The 16,925-nt window shown below is 42.1% G+C and overlaps 2 protein-coding genes across 3 annotated transcripts in view; one reads left to right on the plus strand and one right to left on the minus strand.

Moving 5' to 3' along the window:
• The window catches only part of LOC140358119 (inactive phospholipase C-like protein 2), a 152,761-nt gene that overhangs the window by 45,644 nt on the left and 90,192 nt on the right, over nt 1-16,925 (minus strand). The window lies entirely within an intron of this gene.
• On the plus strand, nt 5,936-9,735 carry LOC140358122 (kelch-like protein 11). Of its 2 annotated transcripts, XM_072442788.1 has the most exons (3): nt 5,936-6,051; nt 7,408-7,917; nt 8,232-9,735. In XM_072442788.1, the coding sequence occupies exons 2-3, from the start codon at nt 7,457-7,459 to the stop codon at nt 9,727-9,729; spliced, it is 1,959 nt and encodes a 652-aa protein (XP_072298889.1). In that variant the 5' UTR covers nt 5,936-6,051; nt 7,408-7,456; the 3' UTR covers nt 9,730-9,735. The 2 variants fall into 2 exon arrangements, with proteins under 2 accessions (XP_072298889.1, XP_072298888.1); XM_072442787.1 differs by lacking the exon at nt 5,936-6,051 and having other exon boundaries at nt 7,363-7,917.

Genomic DNA, 16,925 nt, shown 5'->3' on the forward strand with positions numbered 1-16,925 from the left:
AGTCACCTCCTCTCTCTGATCTCTTAAGATTCGTTTCATTTGGCAAGAACAAAAGAGCGTTCGGATCCATCATGTTCTACAGCCCGGTGACTTTGTTAATATTCATCTGGAGTTACACACCTCCATCTTTGCAATTTGCTAACCGCCTCACCTCTCTCCCTCGGCCATTTCCTCCCGTCATAACGCATTGGACGCACGTAGCGGCATATTAGCATTCAGATGTGTGGTTTTGTGCCATCAATGGCTTCACCAGCGCCTGCAGAAGCCCAAGCTCGTAAACTAAAGGAGGGCTGCTCTATTAGAAAGCTACAGAGAGGGATAATGAATGGGAAAGTGCAGAGATGTAGAGGCTCGGATGGGAGAACTCTATTAGGAGGGAGTAAGGCGCACACACACACACACAAACACACAAACACACAAACACACACACACACACACAGACTGGTCAGTAAAGCTGTGTGGGAATTGGCTCTCTCCCCAGACAGGACCTCCAGGCCTCTCGGGACAGGCCCGACACCACACAGCGACCTTTGAGAGCACGGAGAGGAGACAGGCGCGATCCGGCCGGACCCTTGGCTCCAGTTAACTCCACACAGGAAATGGGAAGACGGCTCGGTAAAAAAGTGAACTGATGTCAAGAGAAGATTTTTTAAAAATGCTTTTTTATCCAGTTTTCATTCTGCACACACACAATCGGTGGCTTTATGTGGCCTTGATACGTTGTTTAAGTTGAATCTGAATACAGATTGTGATCTTTGGCAAGCAAAGCGAATATCAAAGGTAAACAGGAGAGAAATGAATGTGTCACACTGTAGTGTCAGAACACATTAAGTGAGCTCTAAATTACTTGCACTATACAAGAAGTAATAAAAAACTACAAATAGTTTTAAAACATGTTTCTTCAGTCTTTTAGCCTCCATCCTCGGGTGTAATATTCATCTGAAGCATCTTCAGGCCCATTCTCCCCTGGACCTGACTGGGAAACTGTGACAACACAATCACAAGATCCAATCTGAGCAGAGGGCCAAAAATGGCATTTATTTGGCAATAAATCATTTCTATTTCCGTTTATAATTTCTATTTGTTAATATACAATCACAAGATTGTGGCTGGCTTCCGCATGTGCTCTCTTCATCTGTAAGACGTGTTGTTTGTATGATCTCTATGTGCACCTCAGGGGGCCTCCGGGGGCCTCAGGGGGCTTCAGCAGCACATGAACAGCTACAGCTTTGGAGAAGTGATCTATTGAGGTCGAGCACTTTCAAAATCACAACTATTGAAGAATTGGTAAAATGCCAGAAGTCCTACATTAGTATAGACTTAATGAATAGAAATGTGAGAGTATTTCAAACAGATCTCTTCTCGACAAACATTAGTCTGAAAGGCTTGCTTCTCATCGTGGTCTATTAATCCTTCCTTATGAAAACAGGAAGCACAAGTGTTTCTGATGATAACTGTGCAATAAAAGCTGCAGTGTCTCAACGCAGCCCAATTAAAAGACTTTTGTGTTTAATTAGTCCCCCATCTCGCCTTACCCTTCATTTGCCACCACTGCACAGTCCCAGAGCCAGGTCCTTCATCGTTATTAGCAGTTCTCTCTCTTTTCTCTCTTCTCTCTCCGGCTGATACAACAGAGGGGCACTGTTGGCACGTCTCGACACCAAATGTATTTCAAACAACGCAGAAGGAGTCCAGGACGGATATTTGATTTCCTTCATCTAAACCAGTAAATCAGAGGCATTGCGTGTCACTTCCTGTCCATTCAAATCAAAGACAACAAAGCGGGGACACTGACCTGCACGGATATATTTATATGCATAACTTAAAGGCGCAGTACGTAACATTTCTGATACGTTTCTGGATCCGCCGCCCGCTTGAGTTGTTATTGTGACGCTGCCTTCTCCACCAGAAAACCTAGAGTGCACCTTTAACAACGCTGGCTTCTTAAAGAGCTAAGATTACTCCTTGAACTATAAGATTGAACTATAACAAATCACTCTTTTGCATTTTGTTCATTGTAAACCGCAGTATTTATCTAAAACGAGAAAAAGAGAAGAAACTGGAGTATAAGTCGCATTTTTGGGGGGAAATATGTTTTATAAACTTCAAGAACAGACATTTAATTATGAAATGCAGTTTAAAATAATAACAGATTAGAGAACATGGTGAATAGGTGTACGTATGCTAACGCTAACACCTTCAGCTACATGAAGCACAGACAGAACTGTGTTAAGTGTCTGGTATGTTAACGTAGCATATGAACAGTTATTCAGATAACTATAGCATAAAGAACATGCTAACAAGTTTACCAAAGCATCAGTTTTACCCCAAATCACTAAATCCATTGAATTCTTCTTCCTCTGTGTCACTTCTAAACAACTCCACAAACTCCAGAGGTAGAGGAAGTGCAGATTCTTCTTCTGCGTCACTTAGAGCCTAGAGCGCCCTCTTGTGGTTGTCAGTGTGAAAATAACAACAATATCATCAATAAGTCGCACGCTGGCCAAAACTATGAAAAAAGGTGCGACTTATAGTCAGGAAAATACGGTACATGTTTTTGGGGATTTTCTTTTTTCTTTTTTTAACCTCTACATTTTAAACAGTAGAACCATGTAGCACATCAAACATGCAGGGATCAAACAAACTACAGCTGCAACTAATGGCGAGGGAAAATCAATACAGCGTGTCGATTTTGCGAACGATGTCTCCATTAAAGCCAGTTAAATGCACTCAATGTCAAAGCAAATGAAGGTCGAACACTGTCAACTGGACAATCGGAGTGATTGCGCCGTACGGCCGCTCGTCCGAGTCGCTTCTTGAGTTCTGACGCAGCTCCGGTAACTCGACTTCAATAACTCTCTGAAAGGAAGGAAAACCAACGCACCCAAGTTGTTTACAGCAAGTGCTCAAAATGTATTCCGCATATTCTTCGCCGAACGCTGATCCATTATGCAAACACAAAAAGAGAAAAGGAAATAGCTTACGAGACTTTTTTCACGGACGCTCAACATTTCGGTTGTGCTTGACACGTCGTGAGATTAGAGCTTTACGTTCATTTGACAACAATATTATTTATTAATCAGACGAAAGTGACCAGTAATGCAGATTTACTGTATTTTTTGAAGTAGTATTCCTCTTGCCACTGTTCGTGAAGCTTCAAGTCGACAATATTACAAATGATTTGAGCGTTTCTGTTTCTTTCGCCGCGGCCGCTTTAGATTAGCTTTGATTTTATTCTCGTTTGTGGTCGTGCTTCCAACCACTTGAACTTGAAGATGTGACAATTTTTACTTTTCTGCAAGGCGAGGCTGAGAAAGATAATACCAACCGACAACACAAAAAGCACTCATTTGGTGTGAAGTCTATTACATTTGTCAGAATCTCTCAATTTTCCCATTATTGGTTCACTTTGTGTCATCCATCATCCATTTTTTCATAATGGCTTTCTTTTGGGAAAAACAGGTGGTCAGTCCCAAAACAAGATCACATAATTACTACATTTTAGCCCCACTTTTATTTCTTCTATTTCATATTTTAACTACTAAAACATCACAAAGAGCACAACCCTTTTCTGTTCTTGCAAGCGTAAATACATGGAGAAAACATCACACCAGATATTTTTCCTTGCCCCATATCAGTAGTGTCCCCAAATACTTAGTAGTAATTCCTTGGAACACGATTTTGTACTTCTACTTGAGTAATATTATTTCAAAGTACTTTTACATGAGCACGACAGGTTGGATCTCCAAACAATATATATTATTGTCCAGGAAATTCCGGAGCAAAGCCCCGCCATTGTCTACTACAAATTCTGACGCCCTTATACTCGTAGCTTCATTTCCCGTGTCCTCGAGACGAATACATAGAGGAGCGCGTGGTTTTTTGCGAATGTTTTCAAGAACACTTTTTTCTTTTCTTTTTTTCGTTTGTTTTGTACCACCTGCTGCACAAATCTGGAGACAAGCACTGGCCGTCCACCAGCGGGGGTTCGAAATCTGTTTGAATTTGTCTGAGAATCCCTCCCTCCCCTTTCTTGTGGCGGGTCACATATCGTACCATGAGATAAATATCGTACCATGTGATATATATTATGTCCAAACCCGGAACACATAACATAGTATAAGCTACTGTTGATATACTTTCCACACGTTATCAGTACTATTTCATGTATGTCAAGATATTACTAAATATATTCTTATTTGATGGGAGCACAGTGGCATTTGCCTTTTGGCGGCTAAAAGGAACAGACCAAGTGGAGACATTTCCAATAAAAGGACAGCATTGAGGTGAAATGGTGTGGACAAATGAGACATCTTCATGTGTGCTAGGTTGGATTGTGCATGTGCGATAGTTCAAAGGTTGCTAGCCTGCAGGTCGGCGCAGTACTGAGGCTGAGGAAACAAAAAGGGCTTTCTTCTTCTTCCTTCATGTGTCAAAGCCGCTCGAGTGTCCAGATTGTTTTTGGCGGCTGCCTTATGCCCCGCTGGCTACAGGCAACTCAGCTACACTCCACATCCAAAGGTAAAAGACACAGAGGCAGGAAAGCGTGCACATTTAAGGGGCATTTATTATCATGTTAAACATTTTGCATAAATTTTCTTGTTCTTATTGCTTCAAAACCCCTTTAAAAAATATGTATTCTGTGAGCGGACTCGCCTTTCCACAGATCTGACCTGTAACTTGGTCTGTACAACCTAAAATAAAATTTGTCAGATTATTCTAAACATGGGCCTAAATTAGGGCTAAAATATTGTTCTAAATAATGAAGGACAAAAACATCAACAGGGTTGTCAAATAATAATAAATATAGCCACAAGTGGCAATGATCAGCCCCGCGCCGCCTCGCGAGAGGCAAATTACATTCTGCTGAATCCTCACCTTTGCTTTAAAAAAATGGCCATTATTGTGTACTGCAGCACAAAGACCATGAAATAAATATTTTGATCATTTTTGATACTCCACTTCTTAAGATGATTTTCACCAAATTTAAGCTTAGTTGGGCTAACGATAAGGAGGAATTTGTAAAAGTATGAAGTGTAAACATATTCAGATTTCAGATATTTTGGATGTTCCCATTTGAATAACATGGAAGGTTTCTGTCTTTGCAGGAGATATGACATGGGTAAGACAGCCAAAATATAATTTTGTGTAAAATGTTATGCATTTTGGAAGTACTAAATGTGGTTGTCCATTTGATGTTCTTGAAATTCTAGGCAAAACAGACCCTAGCACATCAAAAAATTGGATAACCTTTGATGGCACACTACTGAAGATGAGTCTCACACAATTTTAGTTTAGTAGGGTCTAAGTATAAAAATGTTCAAATTTCAGAGATATGGCAACTTTCCTATTGGAACAACATTGGAGGATTCGATTTTACGTTTTCCGATACCAACATCAACAGGAGGTTGCTCCTCCCCACTGTCCAGATCGCCACTGACCATGGCTCCTTCGTATCAAAGCTTGCCAGTGACCATGACAATGATGTCACGCCATGATGATGATGTCATCAAGTACCAACATTACGCCACTCTATGAGATAGGTAATACTTGGATAGCAGCCGACATAAAACACGGTGAAAAATGAAGTCTAAAGAATAAAGCCTGGCGGTAATGCAACACATGTATGCCAACCGCCATACAACAACAACAACAACAACATAAAACACGGTACCAACCGGAAAAGAAGATCAGCTGGAATAAAGTCTAAGGAATACATTTCAAAGGAATAAAGTCTGGCGGTAATGTAACACTTGGATACTAACAGCAAAACACCAAGAAGAAGACTATTATTAAATACTAAGTTTTGTTGTCATATAGGCAGTACACTGAATACTATTTTCAATGGGTTACATTCTTGCTCAATAACCGTGATGTTAGGATTCAGTGTCATAAAAGCTATCACTTTACATTAAGTCCTCTATTTCACAAATTGAGTTCAGTGATTTCAGTCGAGTGGGTTCGTGAAAAGTCTGCTTCAATTGCCTTTTCTGTTTTTGTGATCAGCGGTGTCTGTCTCACAAATCAAGGGTCTTCACCGACCAAATCAGGGTAAGAACTCTTCTTTGGATTCTGACTAGGTTTATTGTCAGGTATATTTACAACCAAAATTACCTTTCTGGTCATATCATAGTTTAAAAAAGAGTGTTTTGGGTATAGCTCAGTGGCAGAGCATTTTGAAATAAAAAAATATAAAAAAAAACTAATTATGCTAATTATGATAACAATATAGCCATTGTAACGGCAACCAAAATATTTCATGCTTTTTAGAAGCACGGAAAAAAAACAACAACTCACTTTCGCTTTGTGATAACATTGGAGGTCATCATTAGGGCTACACCATAAAAAATATGGCATAAGTCCAACAGGCTTTTTTGATTGGGACGCCAAAATAGAATTTTGTGTAACAATTTTGAAAAAACAAAAAGTCCATTCCATTTAACATTTTATTTGACTCAATAGGGGGCGCCATCGTGCAAATTTATATTTATTTTCACCTTGAGAAGGTCCGAGCTTGAAAGTTTAACAGCTAATTCAAATGTGGGCAAAATTGAGCTTGTACACCGTAAAACAAACATTTTGATAATCTTTGATGCTACACTCTTCAAGATGACATTCCTCAAATTTGAGCTTGATACCAACGGCCATCTCTTGAAGAGTAAAAATCTGAAGATTTTAGAGATCTGGCTATTTTCCCATTGGGATAACTATTGGCTTTTTTGATCGGGAAGCCAAAATAGAATTTTGGGCAAGATTCAGAAAATGTTTGTCAAACTAAATATTTTCCTCACCAGCCAAAAAATGCATAATAGAGAAGAAAAAACATGTTTGGGGGAAATGTGTTTGATAAAATCAAGACCACGAACAGGAATGCAATTTAAAATAATAACGTAAAATAAGTTTAGAGAACATGATGAATAGGTTTCTGTTAAAAAACTCACTGCTCATATATCATGAGCATTAACTCGAATAAGAGCCGCTCAGTCGGGCACGGCGCTGTCGGGCGCGGCGCTGTCGGGCGCTGTCGGGCACGGCGCTGTCGGGCCGTGAGAGCTGGGAAGGCACGCCAGGTGGAGAAATGACAGGGCAGTTAGCATGTCACACTCTGTGTCACTTCTTAACAACTCCCCAAACTCCGAAGGTAGAGGAAGGGCCGATTCTTCTTCTGTGTTGCTTAGAGCGTTCCTGCGTTGCTTTAGAGCCCTCTTGTGGTTGTCATGTGAAATGTGGTTACCAGTGTGAAAATAACGAAACATATCAGAAATTTGGGCCTCTTGCCACGCCCCTCGGGCTGTCCCCAACCACAGAAATCAGAGGAAGCGGCAAACTCCAGACCGCACCTTGCAACCGTCCTCTGTGGACTTTATTAATGTGTGGCTGTGTGTGTCTCTGCCTTTCCTTCTCTAGTTTGCTGAATTTATCTCCCCTGCTCTCCTCCAGCCCCGGCGGCAGCGGAATGGTGACGACAGCTCCGAACCCGGAGGACGACGCCCGGAGCAGCAGCAGCAGCGGCGGAGGCGATGGCGACACTCCCAGCGCACTCGTGGATGGAGAGGCGGAAGACTTCAGCTTGTCCTCGCACTGCTCGGAGCTCTCCCAGCGGCAGAACGAGCAGCGCAAACAGGGCTTGTTCTGCGACGTGACGCTGGCCTTCTCCAGCAGCTCTGCCTCGGGGAAGGTCCACAGCTGCGAGTTCACCGCGCATCGCTCGGTCCTGGCGGCGGCCACGGATTACTTCAAAACCCTGCTCGGAGGGCAGTTCTCTGAGTCCATTTCCGGACGGGTTGAGATGAAGGAGTGGAGCTCGGAGCAGGGGCCCGACCCGAACACGGTGGAGAGCATCATCCAGTACATGTACACGGGCGAGATCCGCGTGAGCACCTGCAACGTGCACGAGGTATTTGAGCTCGCGGACAGGTAAGAGGTGTCATAAATGCTACATGCAAATGAACTATGTCTTCTTATCCAAACCAGTAAATAATTAAAATGAAATTCAAATAAATACCTTAGTTTATGTTTATTCAATAGCCTACAGTAAAGTTATCTTTCATTGTATCATGGAATCTACTGTTTGCAGAAGTATTTTTTTGTTTGTGAATCAAGCTTGAGCACCAATCCGGACACAGTTTTAAGTTTCTGTTTGTTCTTTGTAAAACCGCAGTAATCAGTCCAAAACGAAAGGACATTTTCCTTTCTGAGATAAGTAACCCTGTGTTTTCTTTACATATCAGGTTGCTTTTGGTGCAGCTGAAGGATTTCTGTGGTGAATTCCTGAAGAAGAAACTGAGTCTGACCAACTGCTTCGCCGTGCACAGCCTGGCGCACATGTACACTCTGGACCAACTGGCGTTACGGGCGGCCGACATGATCCGACGCAACTTTCACAAGGTCATCCAAGACGACGAGTTCTACACGCTCCCGTTTCACCTGGTCCGAGACTGGCTTTCGGACGCGGAGATAACGGTTGATTCCGAGGAGGTTCAGTTCGAAGCCGTGGTGAAATGGGTGCAGAAGAATTCAGAAGAGAGGAGTCGGTATTTCGAAGAGCTTTTCCGACTTCTGAGACTGCCTCAGATAAAGCCCACGTACTTGACGAGGGTGGTGAAAAACGAGCGGCTCGTAGCGTCCAACGAAGCGTGCTTGAAGCTGGTGTCCGAGGCGGTGGAGGGGCACGCGATCCGGTTTGAGAATCTTAAATTGGCCGACATGGAGCTGTGGTCGTCGCACATGACGTTGTTCAAGCCTCGCTTCGGTCAGAACATGGACGTCATAATGGTGGTCGGGGGCGTTTCTGAAGGCGGGGACTATTTGAGCGAATGCGTTGGCTATTTCATATCTGAAGACCGGTGGGTCAACCTGCCGCACATACACAGTTACTTGGACTGGCACGCAATCGCTGCAACCGAATCGCACGTGTACGTCGCAGGGTCGTTGGAGCCCGAGTTCGCAAAGACGGTGGAACGGTACAACCCGAACCGCAACACGTGGGAGCAGGTCAGCAACTTGGGCAGTTGTAAGCATTCGTTCGGCCTCACGTGCATCAAAGATATCTTGTACAGTATCGGCGGTCACGGGAACTTCAGCCCCGGGTTTAAAGACGTAGATGTCTACGAACCAGAGCAAGACAAGTGGCACAATCTGGAATCTGCGCCTAAAATATTACGCAACGTCAAGGCTATAAGCGTGGAAGACCGGTTCGTTTATGTCACCGCGCGCACCCCGGTCGACACGGACAACGGAAAGAGACTCAAAACGGTGACAGCCCGATACGACACGGACAGCCGGCAGTGGGAGGACGTGGACTCGTTGCCGCTAATCGACAACTACTGCGTCTTCCAGATGGCGGTGGCATCCACAAAGTTCTACCACAACGCCTCCTGCTGCCCCAAAAGCTACACTGTGCGCGACGAAGAGGCCAGACAAAAGATAAGCGCCCGCAATTCCAAAAAGATCCTAGAAAGCCTGCCCCATGAGGTGACCAGCTTTAAAGGAGCAGCTATTTGCCATTTTGATCAAGACGTGTTCATCATCGGCGGATGGAAGGACAGCAAAAATGCGGACAAGCAGTATCGCAAAGAGGCCTACCGCTACTACGCAGAGAGGAATAGGTGGATGCTTTTGCCGCCCATGCCAAAGCCACGGTGCAGAGCCACGGCCTGCCACGTTCGCATCCCCTACCGCTTTCTCTACGGCAGCCAGAGTTACACCTTGCCCCAAAATCTGGCGTAGCAACGAGACTGAATGCACTCTGCAAGCTACAATCACAAAATGAGTGTTAATTATTCTGTTGAAATCATATCGCCCTCGTTAGAGTGGAATTTAATTTCTTACAGCATATGACATGGGTCTGGTTTGCATAGATTTTTATAAAACAAATTGTTTTGCTCTCCTTATAACATTTAATAGCTCACCAAATTAAATAGTTTCACTTCAAGTAGGTTAAGGGTAAGAGGTTTAATAACTGATCAAAATTTTCCGCAATTCAGACTTTGTATGTGCAAATGGCAGCAAATTTAACATGTTGGGACATGGCTCACCGTGGGCCTGGGACCAGGGCCTTCAGTGAGGTCCAACACAGTCCCACCCAAATGAATCCACCTCTTATTACCATCATTGTGACGCCATAGCTCCTGCACTATACATTTAGACAGAACACGCAGTTTAATCAGGTGTTGCGTCACCTTGAAATTAACATTTCTATTCAGAGTGAAATATTTCCCTATTTTTCTTTGCTTTTTCTTGTGCAGCTCCGTTGCTCTGTGCGCTTGTTCGTTGAGCTGTAGATCCACTCGTCCCCAAAAGTTTTCCAAAGAAACATTGCTTGTAAGTGCCCAGCCGTACTTTGGAGTCTCGTTGACCAAATCGATCACTAGCAAATAGGCATTTCCAGCAGTTCAGTTTGGAGTGCTTCTCTGAGCCCATGAGCCCATGAGCGCTCGTAGTTAGAGCTTTGAAAGTGGCGAACGAACCCGCCTGTAACAGACCTTGGAGCGTCGGCGTCGGACGACCTCTCCTTACAATGTCTAACTTTTCTTGAAAAGTTCGTCTTGAGAAAGACGTTATAATTATATCCTCAACCAAATTGATATGTTTTCCTCCTTCCGCCATTGTGGGTTGAAAATACAGCTTAGTAGTACGCAAATTAATTAATAGTAGTACTATGATTAATTTAAATTAATCATAGACCTGCCCATAGGACCTGCCTCTCAATATCGGTAATCCAATCAAAAGACGTGCACGCACTACACCTGCTAGAAGATGTACAATAGCCTACTCTTTTCATTTCCATTCACTTTAAGCTACAAGCACCAGCTCTGTTGAGTCTGAAGGTCTGAGGGTAGATTTTAGGCCCCTGGCAACACATGACGGCTGAATATGATTGGATAAAAGCTCTAACATAAAGACCAGCCTCCAAATCTCAACCTGGGGCAGAAGCAGTGCAACAAGAGGAAAGTCATGAAATGAAGAGTAAAATTCTTACTCTGGGGAATAATTTAATAAATATTTGTGGGAAAATATATATATATATATTTTTAATTATATTCTGATTATATTTAGGCCAGCAGAGAAAGCCTTGCTGGCCCTGACGGCCCACCACTGCTTAAATTCTAGCTACATTTTGCGGCTTTGTGGCACAGTGACTGAAAGGCATGAAAATAAATTTGATCACGTTTGATGCCCCACATTTTCACCAGATTTCACATAAGTAGACACACTTTCCAATGTCATGGTGTGGGGTCCCTGGTCACCTTGCATAATGATAATGTTCAATTTTCCCACTACTAATTAGTATGCACGGGACGTGCATGAGTGGATTAGTGCGTTAGTGAGTGTTTGGAAGGGCATGGCCTTTTTGAACTAATAGGCGGAGTGACACTCGGGCCTAACAATAATAACTAGATGCTGTGCAATGGCAAGAAGCCATCGTGAGCGACTGCGCGATGCATTGGACGATGATGTCACACCATGACGATGATGTCACCAATCACCAACTTTCCACCAGTCTAATTTAACGACATACCAAAAAACAACAAGAACTAGGGATACCAAAAGTAATGCCACCATTGTGACAAAAAATATCTACAAAAGAAACTTTAAATGACGAAAATCTGACAAGAGATATGACCCGTTATATATGCCAAAAACGAGTTGCTATAAATAGCTACAGAATTGAGTGACTGCGTAATACATTACACAGTCACTCAAGCCTTTGGTGTTTTACGGCGGTTAGTATCCAAGCGTTACTTTACCGCCACCCACTGAAGTTATACGTCTCTATAGACTTTATTCTTTAGACTTTATTCTTTAGACTTTATTCTTTAGACTTGGCCTGTAAATAATTATAGCAAAATTCTTTGTTTCATATACTTTTTATTTCTTGAGTATGCTTTAAAATGGTCTAAAAAATACTGGTTGGGTCAACTCTGTTCTTAATGTAGATGGTACATTTTCTGCTCACACTAGAATATGTTGTGACACTTTACCCGTGCAACATTTTGAACTAAACCCCCAATTTGATGGTTTTAATTGGCATGTGGTAGGATTTTTAAAAATATATATATAATGTCCAAAATCTTCAGTCAATATTCACAATAATACAGGGATGCCAGGATGAATCGGTTATAGTGAGAAATTTGGTAAACCGAAGCTTTTCAATTCAATCTTTACAAAAGTAACCGAAAGTGAAAGTGAAGTGAAGCGTGAAGTGATTTGTCTGGCTGTTTACGTTGCATTCTTTTTACTAACAAATTAGAAGAACAATGATCTGTGAATTAAGAATCTCACCGTTTTTTGTGTCAGTAATTCATTATAAAATTGGGCAGTTCCGTCTCACAATAGTTGAATTGAAATGGAAATCGTGACGTCTCCATGGTTTCTTCTTACGTAAAAAACCTCTGAAATGTATGTGATTCTTAGTCTCCTCCTGTAAACGTTACTGATCCTGAATGTGTCTAACTGTAAACTGAATATTCATATTAAAACAAACTGAATCAAAAAACAAAAAATCCCTATTACACATTTTTCCCTTAATCATTCAGTCCTGCAGCTTTGACTATTGAGATTGTCAATATTCCTCTTCCACATGCCTCCTTTAATCTGAGAAGACATTTCCAAAGGGGCCTTTCTAGTTTTAAAAGCAATTCTACGCTCTATTTGTTTTATTATTTATGATTCAACACATTTACCGAATCGACTTTCAAGTCTAAATTTCAAACGGAAACATTTACATTTCAATCGCAGAGGAAACCCGGTGTAAAAAAAGCCCATTCGATTCGCCTCAAAAACAGATCCGCGTGTCCCGTAGTTTCCCCCCGGGGCAAACACAGACATTACATTTGCGATGAAGGATGACTCAGCGTTGTCGGGCAGATTAAAGTGTCGCTTTTGACACACGGCACGTCGGCGATTATTTCCAAACTTAGCGGCTCGTATTTGATTGGATTTTAAGCACTTCAAAATTTGATTCGGTTAAGTGTGAGTGAGATTAGAGGCTTGCCAATTCACCCTGGGCCATAATCCATAAAGGGCTGTGCAATTAATTTAAAACATTATAATTTGGGTTATGACTTGGTGACATTGGCATAGCAGGGCATAAATGTACAGCAAGAGGAGTATTGTTACTTCAAAATAACATAACTCAAGTAGAAGGACAAAGTAGTGGTTAAAAAAAGCATTTGGAGAACTATTCAGGCCTGTCACGATAATTACTTTATCGATTTATTGTCCAATAAACGAACTGGAACAAAATGTACTTTTCTTTGCACTATCAGGAAACTTTTTGTTATTTTTTTGGTAATACATAAAAATGTCAGCATGTTTTTTTCACTGTGTAGTTCATTTGGAAAGAGGTTTACTGAGATTTTCAGTGGTAAAAAAGTAAAAGTAATTTCAATAATTTCGTTAATATCATTAATATCGTTTATCATATTTTTTTCTGTGACCCATATATCACACATCAAAATTTGTTTTAAGAGTAAATGAAAACCTGCCTCCTAAAAGAAAACCTGCCTCCTAAAAATCTGCCAGAATTTTTCAAAAACTAGACCATAAAAAAATAAGAAAAACTAACGTATATCTAAAGGAGCGGTACAAGAGCCACAAATAATTTAATATGGTCAAGCTAGCTTTAGTAAGAGCATTAAACCCTAGTGGTAGAGTATAGTAGTGGCTGAAAATGTAAGTACAATTTTATTACTAAAAGAATTCCCAAGTAAGTGTACGACACACTTCTGCCCAGCTCCAGAGATGTTCCACATGGTTAAGCCTTTGACAGCTTTGACATTGACAGATGAGGCGAATTCAGAAAACACAATCCTTCATGGGAACAGTGACTTTCCTGTGAATCTCCTGATACTTTTATTTAATATGGTTTAAATTGGAATCGTGGCATGGTCAGCTGGCTCCTACAGCTCCTGGGATATAAACTCCAGTCACCTGCAAGTCCCATGACAGATGAAGGAATAGTTACCGTATTTTCTGGACTAGAAGTCACACCTTTTTTCATAGTTTTGGCCGGAGTGCGACTTATAGGCTCTAAGCGACGCAGAAGAAGAATCTGCACTTCCTCTTCCTCTGGAGTTTGTGGAGTTGTTTAGAAGTGACACAGAGGAAGAAGAATTCAATGGATTTAGTGATTTGGGGTAAAACTGATGCTTTGGTAAACTTGTTAGCATGTTCTTTATGCTATAGTTATCTGAATAACTGTTTATATGTTATGTTAACATACCAGACACTTACCACAGTTCTGTCTGTGCCTCATGTAGCTGAAGGTGTTAGCGTTAGCATACGTACACCTATTCACCATGTTCTCTAATCTGTTATTATTTTAAACTGCATTTTAAGATCAAATGTCTGTTCTTGGTCTTGGATTTTATCAAATACATTTCCCCCCAAAAAATGATTTATAGTCAGGTGCGACTTATATGTTTGTTTGGCTGGTACTGTGAATTATGTATTAACATCAGGCATATTACGTATCATGTCTAGATAATAAAATCATTCAACTTTTTTGATGTGTTCAACGTTCCCTTTTCCAAAATATTATCAAAGCAAATTATTTAGTTGATTTATTTTCCAACTCAAGCAACCAACCAGCATTAAAAAAATAAATCTAAATGGCAAAACTGCCCCTCAATAAACCCTGTGTTTCAAAGCAGGACACATTTAACTTCAGACGGAAACTTCAGTCTATTTTGATTGCTCCACTTCTTTTGCTTTTCTTCACATGGCTTAGTTAGGAGTTGGCAAGTACTTCACTGGATATATACTTAAAATGAATTTGTAACAGACTCCTGAAATGTATTTTGCACTGTGTTCTGTTACGTAGCCCAGGAGCACCGTCTTCTGAATACTTTTTTCATTGAGTTGCATTACATTGTAGTAAAGTAATAAACACAAACAGCTACATAGGTTAGTTTCGCCGTTTGTTTTGCGTACAGTTATCGGCAAATGTAGAAGGGAAAATCTTTTATTTCTTACAAATCACGTAGAGTTCGAAGCTTAAATCGCAAAAGAAATATTCCTCTGATTTTTGACCAAATGTGAGTGTTTTGAGTGGTTTTGACACATTCTTCTTCACATTCTTGGCGATATTAACTCGGTCTGTTTGGTATTCTCTCGGACACATCATTTCATCTTGAGGCCTGGGCTTCATCAAGGCCTCAGTAAAACCTTGCTTTACTATTCTGTGGACGTTTGGACTTTTTGATTGGCTGGCGCTTTTCTTTTTTTTTTCTTTTTTTTAACAATTTTCCCCTTTTCAAACCAGTCGCAAATAGTCACGATCAGGATCAAATCAAAACCGAGCCAGGTCTGCAACAAATCGACCGTAAACCAGGTCTAACCCAGGACCAAGAGAGAGAACTATAGTCAGTGTTCAGACGCTACATCAACATTTGGACTAAACCAGGACTAGAACTAGACCAAACGAAGTCTACATCAGGACCAAAATGGGCTCTATGGAATCCAACCATGACAAATGTGAAGGCACCATGTAAACCAGCTAAACCCAAGGAATAAACCACTTACATCTGCAGAAGTGAACCAGACCTGTGTAAGGACTGAAATAGGACTATGATCAGAGTCAAACCAGGTCTACAGCAAGGCTAAACCAGCAGTAAAACCCAGCCTAGACCAACAGCAAGACTAAATAAGTCAAACTAACCTGCATACGTATTGAATTTGGACCGCACCAGAAGTCTTATTTTGCCATCAACCAGGTCTACAGCGAGAACTCAAGGACTACACCAGGACTAAACCAAGTCCGCATCAATACTGAACTACAATAGAACAGATCAAAGAAGACTAGAACACAAGCAATATCCCAACTTTTATCATAACTAACAAAGTAATGCAACAATGTCCTGCTAACAGCTTGATATTGCAGGAAAATAGCCTCTTCTGTGTATGTACAGGACGATGATCAGTCCTCAAACAACAGCTGTGGGTTCCATAGCTGAAGAATCCATACCACGAGATCTATAAGCAAATATAAGCATGTTTGTTCTGCTTGTTCTCTGTGTTTGCTGTGCCTTTACAAACAGATAGGAGGGTGTGGTGCTTATAACCTTGACTACAACGGAGGAGCCAGTTTGCTTTTCTAAATAAACATTACTGTGGCTCGTGCTGTAGTCGAGTAAAGCGATACTCGGTCGGCCAAAGGCACGTTCTCCGTCGTCTGAAAGGGGCCGAGGGGCGGCGCCGGCGAAAGCTCTCAAACCCGTCAAGTATCGCCACAATTTGAACATGGATCTGGACGTAAAGTGCAGGGACGGGACGGTAAATCGATTATCGTGATCGTTCAGGTAGCATTGTAATCATAAAAACAAAAAAATATATATTGGTGAGAATCTGATGAAGCATTTCCAATAATAACACGATAAGAGTGTTTTTATGGTCAATTTGTACATTTATTTTTTTCTGCTTGGACTGCTGCCCCCGCGACCCGGCCCCAGATAAGCGGAAGAATATGGATGGATGGATGGATGGATGGATGGATGAATTTTTCTTTTACTTTCAACTTTACTATCTATTTAACAGAGAAAATGAAATGCAGAGCAGGCAAGTCTTGATTATATCTTATAGTTTGAAAGCGCCTGTAAGACGCCATCTGGGGCCTGCCACAAGGGAGAAGTTATAGACCGTGTGATGAGGCTCCCCGGACATGGGCAGAACGGGGGCAGTGCAGGGGCAGGGGTAGTGCAGGGGCAGCACGGGGACAGCATAGGGACAGCGCAGGGGCAGTGCAGGGGCAGAGCGGGGGCAGTGCAGGGGCAGGGCAGGGGCAGCGCAGGGGCAGCACAGGGGCAGCGGAGGGGCAGAACAGGGGCAGCGGAGGGGCAGCGCAGGGGCAGCGCAGGGGCAGAGCGGGGGCAGCGCAGGGGCAGGGCAGGGGCAGTGCAGGGGCAGTGCAGGGGCAGGGCAGG

This window comes from Eucyclogobius newberryi, unplaced genomic scaffold (assembly GCF_026437365.1).
Source record: "Eucyclogobius newberryi isolate DKJ021-1_F unplaced genomic scaffold, fEucNew1.0.hap1 SCAF_13, whole genome shotgun sequence".
Taxonomy (NCBI): Eukaryota; Metazoa; Chordata; class Actinopteri; order Gobiiformes; family Gobiidae; genus Eucyclogobius; species Eucyclogobius newberryi.